Raw genomic sequence first — 12,719 nt, 5'->3', positions numbered from 1 at the left:
GTTTTTTCACTTGCCAAATTGCATAGTACTAATACATACAATTGTAGATACAGAATCATAACTTGCAAAAGGAAATGATAAAAGCAGTCACTATCAGAAATCGAAAATATTGAGGCAAGGGTTAAGTCTAGACGTTTTATCATACTGCAAAAAATCTCTGGGAAATTGCTGCCCATAGGAAACTGGGTAAGTGCACATTGAGTCATTTCTAAATCCTTTCATAATATGTTCGTGTTATTCTATAGATATAAAAATAGCCCTGAAATCCCTGCATGTATTGATTTTAAGACACTGTCTTCTGAAAGATTTTATCCCTAGCAATGAAACATCTTCAGCAGTTTGCAGCAAATTTCAAAAGACAATTAAATGTATTTCCTATGGAGAGTGATGTCCCAGCAACTTCTGCAGTGTGCTAAAAGTCCTACAGGACTGACAGTAGAGCGGCCCACTAGAGCTTTGGCACACTATATATATTAGGATTTTCAGGTGCATGGTGTGTTGCATAATTCTTCGTAGCTTGTACTGGGGGAACAGGAACAGAGTCAGGATTTTTCTTTATCCTTAAAAAAAAATAAAATAAATAAAAATGTATAGATAAATTAAGTCAATAAAAAATATTTTACATCGAGAATAAAGAGTTTTAAATTCTAGAAATGTACATGTAATAAAACTTAATTTTTTCAAGTAAATCAAATTGAAACATTTTAATGTATTTCCCTTAGGCTTCGGCCATATGAATCAAAATGTAACTAAAAAAAAAAACGAAAAAAATTAAGTGAAACAGGCATAGCATAAATGCTTGTGTTTTGCAGTTTTGCCTCCCTCATGTTAGGGGGCATTCACGGCGAGGAAAATGGTGAGGAATTTGGTGTGGAATTTTCCACGCTGAAAAAAAAGCCTCCCATTGATTTCAATGGGTTCTGCTAGCTTTTTTCCCACTAGTGGAATTTTCCATTAGCGGAAAATTCCACTAGTGGAAAAAAAAAGCTAGCAGAACCCATTGAAATCAATGGGAGGCTTTTTTCCATGTGAAAAATTCCACACCAAATGCCTCATCATTTACCTCCTTGTGAATGGACCCTTTGGGGGCATTCACTTTACCGTTGAAAATGTCCATTAAAAAGTCAATAAATCAGTTAAACAAATGGACATATTAGCATCATTAATATTAGTTAGTGTCTGTTATTTTCTGTTTTTATACTGTCCATTTTTTTTTTTTGTTTCTGATGTGTAAGCATGTACAGAAATAAACAGACAGTAGTAATGGACAGTATAACGGATGATGGTCCGTTAGCCATAGACATTAAAGGGGTTGCCCGGGATAATCTACATCTAATCTAATCTAAACACCCTACCTCTACCTACTTTCTAAATTACATAATTTAGTAAAAATGTATATTTACCCATATCCCTGGGGCGGTTGTGTGACCCTCCCAAGAACACTTTCTGGTTTCCACGTTTCCAGAAACGCAACATCACCAATAATCCCCCCCTTCCACCCCATCATACTTACGTGTCTTCCTTCCAGACTTCCTTCTTGGGACGGCTCCTATATTCTTAGACTCTGCTGGCGTGCGCGCAAAAGTCCCGATGCTGCGCTGCAGCTGGCAATCCACCTCTACTGTGCAGGCATGAGAGAAGCACTGCAGGAAAAATACTTCCATCATACCTATAAGGAAACCACTGATGTTTCCGTAGGTATAATTGACATGCTGTGAATTCCCAAACTTCAAAAGTTTTAGAAATCACTGCATGTTCGCTACGCAAGGTGTGGATGGGATTCACCCAGCATGACTGTAAGACGCCACTGAACCACTTTATTTATGTCACATGGTGCCCTTTAATCTAAGGCCCCCATGTTGTGGAAAAGCAGCATTTTTGTTTGAGGAGTTTGCTGCTGTTGTGTTATGAAGTATGAAAACGCTAATTACCTTCTTCCTACAATAAATGTCCCAATTAGACAAACCAGAAAGGTAGCCAATAGGACTGAGAGGATGGAGGTAAGTACAATCATTCCCCCGCTCCGTCCCCCGGGCCATGTATCAATTAGCGATGCCGCTTTTCCTGTTTAGTGGAGAGCGAGAAGAACAAAAATTGACACAGTAAATATATAACTAAATGTGTAAACTATGACAATATGAGAAACTTGCACAATATACATTATACTCTTCCTTATAAACATATCTTTCATCCCAATGTCCCAGAATTGTAAATGGTATATTTAGAGATAGTCCATAAAAAGTTGCATCTGTAATTTTTATTTTATTTTTTGAGGTTGGTGCTTCTGCACATTTGCACATACTAGGCTGACTGCGAGTGTTAGGGTAAGTTCACACGATGTAACGTTGAGCGTGATCTGGCACGTATACACGTGCCGGCAGATGAAGCACTCAAAATGCTCCCATTCATTTCAATGGGAGTTAGGAGCGGCGTATACGCGGCGTATATGCCTTAGTGATAAAAGTCTTCTTTGTCTCTTCTGGTGCTGGTCACTAGTGAGAATAAATTTATTTCAATACAGGGAGGGAGACACATAGTATTTCTGTGGGTACAACAGTCAGGGACAAACACAGCAGGCATTGAATTACTCTCTTTATGCTTGTCCTCACAATCCACTTTTATGACCTTAATACAGAATGTATCAGGATGATGTGTAAATAGTGGTGACCTCAGGGGTAATATATATTTTTCATATATACAGTATATATACATTCACATTATGGGTAGGGATTCCAGAAGGCAATGAGAGATAACTGAATACAAACCCAGTAGCAAAAGGAATGTGACAAGGCTGGATATGACACTTTCTCTTTTTGAAGCAAACATACTGTAGTTTGCATATTTTTGTCCACAGTTTGTACTATGTCTTGTGCTAGATATTAATAGCATTAGTGATTGCGATATCACACTCCAAGTGTAATGATCATTTCGCTGGTCTTTTCAGAATAGGCTGCCATGTGTATATGATGAGTAACAATATTTATGGCCATTGTATGACACAAATTTAGCAATTTGTAGCACGTCGTTCCAACAAGTGCTATCTATGATTTGAAAGTTCAAGAAAAAATTAGTCAAGATAGCCAATAAATATACTAAAGGCTAGGTTCACATTTACACCAGGCTCTCAGTCATTGAAGACCCGAACAATGGAGAGCCCATCCACTAAAACAATGGTTACTCGTAGACTAAGTTCATACTTCTAAACCAATCATATATTGTTGTGGGAGATGTTAGTAATAGCGAACATTCTGGGTTTTTTTTTTGCATCATATTGCAAATTTAATTCTACGAAAATCAATTTTTAATGTGCATGCAATGTGCATGCAGGTCATTTGCATGCACATTAAAAATTGATTTTTGTAGAATTAAATTTGCAATATGATACAAAAAAACCCTGAATGTTCAGTGTCCCCAGGGCCTGCTAGAATACCTGTGGCCACCCCCTTATATATAGATTGAAAGATCACAAAAATGGGTGCATGTCCTAGATGAGAAAGTTCTACAGTTCCCTCTAGTAGCCCCATAACCATGGTGTGGAATCAGTACTGGACTTATATAGTATTAGTAGGTTACAAACTGCAGTGTTGCAATTCCAGTGTTGTAGTCCATATAGATTAAAAAACCAAAGTTGTTCTAACTGGTTGTTTGCAATACTTTTTATATACACTGACTGTATAGTATACACCAAGGCTCGCTATATAAACAGTGTTCTGGGCAATACCCATTACATAAATTAAATAATCTCTTTTTATGGAAAATTCTATACATAAGGTAGTACTAACTAGTGTCTAGTTGCTGCTGCAATATCATATGGCTATATTTATGGCTCATTTATTCCTCCCATTGAAGGCAGGGATTAGGCAGATTTCCTAATGTATATGTTAGGAAATTGCTTTGATGACAATTTCCCAGTAGCTGCTAGAAACCCTGGAGAGAGGGGCACAAGAGACAGTGAGCCCTAAGCTGAAGCCCCCCACTGTCCCTTCCTCTTGCCAGGCCCTATCCTATGTAATAGGCGGCAACTTGGAGACGATCCCTTCCTATATATGTGACACACAAAATGCAGACAAGACAAACAACAACAAAGGGAGATCAGCTAGCCAGGGTTCGGTAACAGTCGAGCAATGGAGTGCCAAATCGAAGTCCAAAAGAATAGTCAGTAGGGAAAGCCAGAGGTCAAGGATTAGAATACAAGTAATAACAGCAAGAGAAGCCAGCAAGCACGAGGCAATAACAGGCACCAGTGTGAATGTGAGCCAAGACTAAATAGGGGAGATGAACCCGCCCCGGAGCTGTCAGGAAGCCAGGCTGTCAATCACAGCGCAAAACCAAATTTAACTACTTCATGGACAGAAGCAGACAAGGGCAGAAGATGGGTGTGGTGCAAATTCAATTACAGAATTAGAGCTGTGTTCACGCAGTGCAACCAAAAACTCTGCGCAAGGATCTAAACTGCACACGACTCCTGCACCGTATGCGAGCAGAGGGTGGCGCAGTGACCTGAACAGGCAGAGATGTTACAGTATACCTCCAACAGTGGCATGAGATACTTAAGGGATCCTGTGCTAAAAAGCTTCCTTGGTGTATATGGCAAGTGTATAGCAAACAGAGTCTTGCATGGAATACAACATATTCATTGCTAATGGTTATATTGTCTTACCTTGGCGGAGTGTGATTAGGTCAGACCATTCACTGTTATACACTAGACTGTTACCATTCAAAACAACAAACATCACTCTAAAAAGAAAATTGAACACACACAAACATTGTTTTTCAGTATTATGTATTATTTTTAAATGTCACAGTTTTTACAATGTAACACAAATATATAGTGTAAATCCAATTTAATAGAAAATAAAGCTATACTTTAAACACAGAAAATGGCATTGTCGAGCATGTTATGGTCTCCCATTTTTAGTAAAGGGCCCAAGGTTAGGTTCTTAATAGCATATACTTACCGGTATGGGCCAGGAGAAGGTAAAGGTGCATTGCAAATGTCTTTATCAGAGCAGGAAGTTTCATCACCAACTCGAATAAAATCAGCTACATTATTACAGGTATATTTATTTTCAGGAGTTGGAAGGGTCCAATAGTAACCGGAGGTTTGAAATTTAGGACGAGGAGCGCTATTTGTCAACGAATTAGAATTTAATTGTACTACAAGAAAGAAAATGCGTTGAATACAAAACAGTCAATACAATAAAACTATTGAACTTTATTCATTACTGCATTGTAATTTGTATTGATGATTGCAGGAATTCTTTACCTGTCTTGTTAGCTACAATTAACCATACATTATTAGATGTCGTCACATCGAAGAGGCACTGGGGTTTTTCCAGAATAAATGTTGTAGCTGTCAACCTTCCTTGAACAGAGTTAGTGGTCAGTCGTGGTTTGTAAGTGTAATAAGCTGCAAAAAAAATGAAACACATATAAACTTACCCTCTATTAAATAGTCACACTCTTACTGTATTATACCATATAAACAGGGTATTAAAATAGATTTTGCAAGTTGCATGAGATACTAATTATTCTTTGTGCAGGTATAATCGGAGTTGGACTGGCATGTCTTGGTTCCACCCATGAAATTAATTCCAAGAGCTCACCCTACAGCTACTGGCGTACAAGCCATAAAAAAGTAATCCCACTTTCCTCCGATTTATCATCATTCATATCAGTTTTTTGGCATAAAAGATTCTAGAATTCTATGCCAGCAAGGAGCTGGGATAGTATTCTATTTAGGTGCAACGACCCTGGAGGACATGCCTAATTTATGAAGGGGTGTGAATTAGGCGCAAGAGAAGTTAAATGGCTGAGATGGTTGTCTCAAGCATCAGAGCAGCCACTATTACTGCAGCATAATAGTATAGTGGTTAGCAAGAATAAAACTACCACTCTCAGCAGGTCCTGAGCATCTGGGGCTGTGTGTGTGTGTTTGTGTGTGTGTGTGTGTGTGTGTGTGGGGGGGGGGTCATAGTTCTTAGAGACTCAGAGGGAAGAGTAAGGGCCTGTTCAAACAGCGTAAAGAACAAAAATGAAAATGAAAAAATGAATTGAAGCAGACTTCTGTCTCACATTCCTCTTCATCTTGTAGTCAGTACAGTATGGGGAATGGCACAGAGCACTACAGGTATGTGCAAGATTATTGTGAGGGAACTGTAATGCACACATAGTGCACAGGGCTGCCATCAGGCCCAGGCCGTGAACTCCAACTACCACTATTAATATACTCAGGGGCTACTGTGGGGCATAATAGAGGATGCAGGGCCCTGCAACTTCTATTATGCCCCACAGCGACCCCAGCAACCTCTGTTATGCCCCACGGCGGCCCCTGCAACCTCTATTATGCCCCACAGTCTATTGTGCCACTGTGGGGCATAATAAAGGCTGCAGGGGCCGCTGTGGGGCATAATTCCGCATGCAAGGGACATTTATAAAAGTGTTCATTAAGGGACATTATGAAAAGAAGGGGCATTTCATATATATATGTGTATATATATTTATTTACAATATACATATATATATATATATATATATATATATATATATATATATATATATATATATATATATATGGGTCGGGTGCGCAGAGAAGTGAGGAGCCGAAGATGTCTGTGTTGCAAACTTTACAGAGTCAAGTCACAGCTGGAAGAAGTGGTCATGGTGGTCCAAAGGGAAGAGATGGGAAATGTGGGAAGTAACAAAATATTACTGCACTGTATTCACTGTAATGTTACCACTAGCACCCCCCTCCCCCTCTGTAAATGCAGTGTCTTTTTTCCCACAGCATTTCTGCAGAGGCAAAAACACTGAGTTTTCATTTAAAATGCTCACTGTACCCAAGGATACATTTCCCTGAGGGGTGTAGTTTTCACAATGGAGTTATGTGTCAGGGGATTTCACTTTACTGGCATTTAATGAATTCTGCAAAAGTGGCATGGCATCCAGTAACCTAATAGTCTAAATTTGTGCTCCAAAACTGAAATAGCGCTGCTCCTCTTACAGAAGGAGAGAAGAAGTGCTGTTTAGTTTTCAGAGCGCGGATTTAGATGGTTTGATTTTTGTACGCCATGTTTGCATAGTCTTTGAGGTGCCAGTAAAGTGGAATAACCCCCCAAATTACCCATTTTGAAATCCAAGCCCCTCAAGGAATTTAAGAAAGGGTGTAGTAAGAATTAGTTTCCCAGAAGTGAATATGTAAGCTGTGCAGAGTTCACCAAATCCCACATGATTTTCCCACTAACTCCTATGACATGGGGAGGGGGGAGGGGTAAATGAGGGATCAGTTTTTCTTTCATAAACTCTAATCATTTGGTGACCCTGATAAATGCTCATACAGCTTATGCATTTCCCTTCCGGCAGCAGCCAGGTGTTCACCATACAGGATATGTAACATTTTAGCTTTATTCTATAGGTCCTATGGAATATGGAAATTTTGAGATGCCTAAAATTTTTACTTTTTCTGTTGACAGAGTTGGTTGAGGGCTTATTGTTTTCAGGACAAGCTGTGCTTTTGGGGTTCATCTGGCTTTTTGATCACTTTTTATTGCATATTTCATGAGGCAAGATTGTGAAGAATAATTTCCTGCGTTTTCTACGAATTTTTTTTTTTCTACATTCATTGTGCTGGTTAAATAATATTTTAGTTTCATTGCACTGGTTTTTACAGGTGTAGAAATACCAAATATGTAGTGTTTTGTTTAATTTTTCTTTTTTTGTTACATAAAAAAACCTTTTATATGTGAGAATTATAGTTGGGAAGAGGTTACAAAGGTTAGATTGTTGGGAACTTCAATCTTCATACATCCCAGGGCCAGTGGAAGCCTGTTCAGGAATGTGCAATAAAACTTTCCCCGTGGACAGGCTGCGGCCTACACTGACTGCAGAGTTTGACCTCTGCCCCGACGCAGGCGCGATGACGTGAATCATCAGCGTCCGCAGTCAAAAGGAGGTGGACACCGGCGGCTCTTCATGGGTAAGTATAGGAGTTTGTGTGAGTGTGTGTCAGCCAGTCAGTCATACTGAAGAGCGTACTGAGGAGCATATAATACTGTGTGTCTGGGGGGTACTGAGGAGCATATAGTACTGGGAGAGTATACTGAGTAGCTTATAATACTGTATGGGGGGGTACTGAGGAAGGTATAATACTGGGGGGCGTATTGATAAGCATATAATACTGTGTGTGGGTGCCACTGTGGAGCATATAATACTGGGGGGGGTGCTACTATGGAACATATAATACTGTGTGCGGGTCTAATGTGGAGCATATAACACTGTGGGGGGCTACTGTGGTACTGTGGAGAATATAATACTGTGTAGTGGGCCTACTGTGGAGCATATAGTACTGTGGGGGGGCCACTGTGGAGCATATAATACTGTCTGGGGTCCCCTCACTATTTATATCACACAGTATCTGTTTTATAGCAGACGTGATATTAGTACAAGATGTAATGACATTGCACGGTCACTATAAAACAGATCCTGTGCTATGTAAATGGTGAACATTAATTGTTCAAAGTGCTAAATGCAGAGACCTCTGTAAAGCCCCATTCACACAACTGTAATTTGTGGGTCTGTGAATGTTCGCAATAGTATTAAGGATAAATTGCCGTGTTGGCACTTCACGATAATTTAGTGGGTTTTGGGTTGCAGTTTGGGCACTTGGTCTCTAAAAGATTCGCCATCACTGTACTAAGTTGTTAATTGGGTGTACATGTTTTATATTTTTGTGTAACGTGCATAAATGTTAATTTTTGACAAAAAATAGTTAAAAAAATAGTTGTAATAGTTTCTACTACATAATATGTATTGAGTATGTAAAATCAATAAAAATGTTGAAATGAAAAAAAAAAGCTGTTGTTCACATCAATGTTACGGCAAATTAGTAAAATGCCAAAATAATAAAAATGTAAAGTGGAAAAAAAGATTTACTGTAGCACTCCGAAAATGTCAATTTCAGTGTGTTACTGAAAATTTTACTTTAGCATAACCAACAATTCAACATATTTTCCTTCTAGATGGAGGAATCAGGATCTGAGGAATAGAGTGCAAAGGAAAACTTAGGGTAAGAAATGCTGGCTTAATGTGATGAGATATAGGACAATGTGATCAAGTTACATCGTAAGCCTGACTACAGAGATGTGGTTTTAGGGCATGTGTGAAGCTAATATAGTTGCATATTAATCTAATAGTCTGGGGTAAAGCATTCAAGAGCACGGGTGCAGATCAAAAGAAGTTTTAGAGACAGGAGTGGGATGTTTAAATAACAGATGATACAAGTCTAAGGTCATTGGCACAACAGAGAGGATGGTTAGGGTGGTCGAGAGTAAAGAGGGAGGAGATATTGGGGGGGGGGGGGCGCAGTGCTATGGATGGGTTTTATGTGTGAGTGTGAAAAGTTATATTGTATTCGGTAGTAGATGGGTGACCATTACAGTGACTGGCACAAGGTAGATGCATCTGTATACTGCTTTGACAGAATGTCTGGTGGCTGCATTCAGGACAGATTGTAAAGGGGAGAGTTTGGTAAGAAGAAGCCCAATTAGAAGAGAATAGCAATAGCCAAGACAAGAACGAATCAGAGTGACAATGAGGATGTTTGCACAGTGAGAAAAGGGTAGATTCTAGAGATGTTTGAGGTGCATGTGGCAAGAGGGAGCAAGAGTCCGAATATGTGGGGTGAGGGTGAGAGGAAGAAAACCCTTAGGCCAATAGAGTAGAGCATAGTGTGGAGGAGTTGGTGGTCTATGGTGTCATATTTTGCTGAGAGATCCTGAAGAATAAGAAGTGAATAGTTCCCTTTACATTTACCCATTAGGACAACACTGAAGACTTTTGTAAGTTTCTGTAGAGTGTAGTGCACGAAAACCTGATTGTAAGGGGTCCAGAAGAGAGTTAGCAGAGAGATATCAGAATAGGCAGGAATAGACCAAGCGTTCCAGGAGTTTAGAGGTGAAGTGGAGGTTAGGGAGCAGTTAATGGTACAGGCACAGGATGGGGCAAGGGAAGGTTTTTTCAGTAGTGGGGTTAGGACAGCATGTTTGAAGGAGGAGGGAAAGATTCCAGAAGAAAGAGAGAGAGGTTAAAAAAATTGTAAGGAGAGTTGTAATAGCAGGTCAAGTAATATTTAGAAAAGTCAAATAGTATTAAGAAAACATTTTTAAAAAGCCCCCAAATCTCCTCACAAAATATTTAAATACATAGAATCAGTTCCTCTAAAATACAACTTGCCCTGCACAATACAGCTACACTCTACAATTGCAATTGGGTTTTTACTATTTTAATGTGATGTTAAAGAGGTTATCTAGTTTCGAGTATTGATGACCTATCCTTATAATGGACCATCAATATTACATCTATGGGGGTCTCGCAGATTCAAATACATTGGCATTCATATATCGTAAACTAAGACTATAATACACTTACTTGCAGCAACACCAGATAATGTAAGAAGCAGCCACAACTGGGCAGACATCGTCATGGTGTTCTCTCTTCAGAGCTTGGAGTCCCTGTGAGCACAGCCACTAAAATATTTCTGACAAAATACACAAAAACTTGCCAACACCTTTCACTCTAAAATATCTGGGGAGATACCTCAAATATCTTCATTCTTCACATTCAGCTGATGGCAAACATGTCCTACTTGTTTTTCAGTGCATAAACAATTGTATCAGTGCTACACTATAAAAGGACTTCCATTAGCAAATTCTTTTGTATCCATTGAAATGTCACCAAACCTGTCCCGTCACCTGAAACATGCTTTTGGCGTAAAATGAAGAGTTAGATTCTTATGATAACTTTGTCTGGCTTGTCGTTACGATTGCGGTGTTACCATATTTATATTGGCTTTGTTATGTTTTACCACTGTTACTAAATAAAACAACATTAATTTGTTGCGAAAACAAATTATTTGCCTGCGGAGCGCGTATTCTGACGTCCATAATTTTTTACTTTTTTTTGTTGATGGAGCTATGTGAGGGCTCTTTTTGCTTGAGAAAAGTTGTAATTTTTATTGGTACCATTTCTTGATCCGTACAAGTTTTTGATCACTTTTTATGTCTTTTTTCATGGAAAGACAAAGTGATCCAAACACATGCATGTGCGCATTATGGTATTAATTTTTCAATGCATTCACCCTATGATAAATAACATTATTTTTAGATAATATGGACATATATATAGGATTATAGAATAAGGATTTTTTGAAAGGTTTTATTATTATTTTCATACATTTTTCATAGGCCAATCAACAGCCTTAGCAACCCCTTGGAGCCCTGTATTCTCACCATGAGGGGGTTTGGGTGGTGATAGATGGTGGGCCCTTCTCCTTCTTAACCATCCAGATTACAGGATCGCTATTGATCAACCCTAACACAGGCGAACTTCACTATTATGTGACCAATTAGGAATTGTTATTTATGTATGGGAGTTGTTATAAATGTACAGACTGTCTGCAAAATCTACATGTGTTATCTGCTATTCTTACACACAGGCGTAGTCTCTGCAATGATGGTTTGAACACTGCACAGCAAGGCTGCCATCTGTTCAAAAGTTAAATGACAATCTGTAAAAAACAGGTGTTTTTTTCTGTTGTCTGTACTATCAAGCATTAAAAAAATAGGCCTGGGACTATAGACATTTAGAGCATGTGGCAGCACAACAAAGTTAACAAGAAGCATATACATATCAGTAATCATATATTTTGGTACTAGGGGTGTGCTATTAAAGATACCAAGAAGTGATAAACCTCAGATCAAGGCCTAAAAGAAGACCTGTCACCAAGTACAAAATGCTAATGCCCCTATTTATTTATTTATTTATTTCAATTAAATCCACTTAAAATCTTTGACTTTAGTAGGTTACATTCCAAATGGGACTCAATTGACACCTCAGAATGGAAAGTGTTGGAGCTGAATTGATACCTTGCAGCAGCTGCCAGAGGAAGATGTTCAGTTGGAGCCTATACTAGTATGCCCTAAAAATACACATTTTATTTGATTAACATAAATGTGTCATGAGCATATCATTTTGTACATTTTGTGCCCTCAATGTGGCCCAGCCAGGATCGGCAAGTGAATAGGGCCCGTAACTGCCTATTGAAAAAAAACCGCAGCGGTAGCGGCTGTCACCGGGCCCCCTAATGGCCCGGGCCCTGTGGCAGCTGCTACTGCTGCTACCACGGTAGTTACGCCACTGGTTTTAGCCTATATAAGGTGGGAATATAAATTTAAGATGAGACCCCGGGGCCCCTGGGACCGAAGTACCCCAATTAGAGGGTAGATTGAAATAATCACATCAGTCAGAGAAAACTGTGTAGTTATGACATGTCTAATTTGTAAAAACTGGAAAAACCTTGTACGGTGAATGTTAAACTGCACACTTAGGGAGTCAAAAGAGCAAAATACATTAAAAAAAACCCTCTTAAAGGGACAGCAGCATAATAGTAAAAAAGCCACTGGACCTGCACATGGTATTATTATGCTGGTTATTGAAGGCCGCCATCTCTTTAAGGGAGCATTCACACGGCGTAACGTCCCGCGAGATTTGGCACGTGTACGCCGCGTGACCCTTTGCGTGCCGTACACGCTCCCATTCATTTCAATGGGAGCGGGAAGCGTATGCTCCGCGCTAGTTTGCGGCCGTGAATAAATGCACGGCCGCAAACTAGCGCAGCGCATACGCTTCCCGCTCCCATTGAAATGAATGGGAGCGTGTACGGC

At 39.4% G+C, this 12,719-nt stretch overlaps 1 protein-coding gene across 1 annotated transcript; it reads right to left on the bottom strand.

The window, feature by feature from the left end:
- Positions 1 to 448: 448 nt before the first annotated feature.
- Positions 449 to 10,502, bottom strand: LOC142194090 (uroplakin-3b-like). Its single transcript, XM_075263116.1, has 6 exons — positions 10,426 to 10,502; positions 5,267 to 5,410; positions 4,959 to 5,157; positions 4,661 to 4,737; positions 1,932 to 2,064; positions 449 to 560 (listed from the first exon to the last, which is right to left on the bottom strand). Exons 1-6 carry the CDS (start codon positions 10,478 to 10,480, stop codon positions 449 to 451), a joined length of 720 nt encoding a protein of 239 aa, XP_075119217.1. The 5' UTR covers positions 10,481 to 10,502.
- Positions 10,503 to 12,719: the final 2,217 nt, after the last annotated feature.

The sequence above is a fragment of the Leptodactylus fuscus genome, chromosome 2, assembly GCF_031893055.1.
Source record: "Leptodactylus fuscus isolate aLepFus1 chromosome 2, aLepFus1.hap2, whole genome shotgun sequence".
Lineage (NCBI taxonomy): Eukaryota > Metazoa > Chordata > Amphibia > Anura > Leptodactylidae > Leptodactylus > Leptodactylus fuscus.
This window is presented reverse-complemented; position numbering and strand designations above follow the sequence as displayed.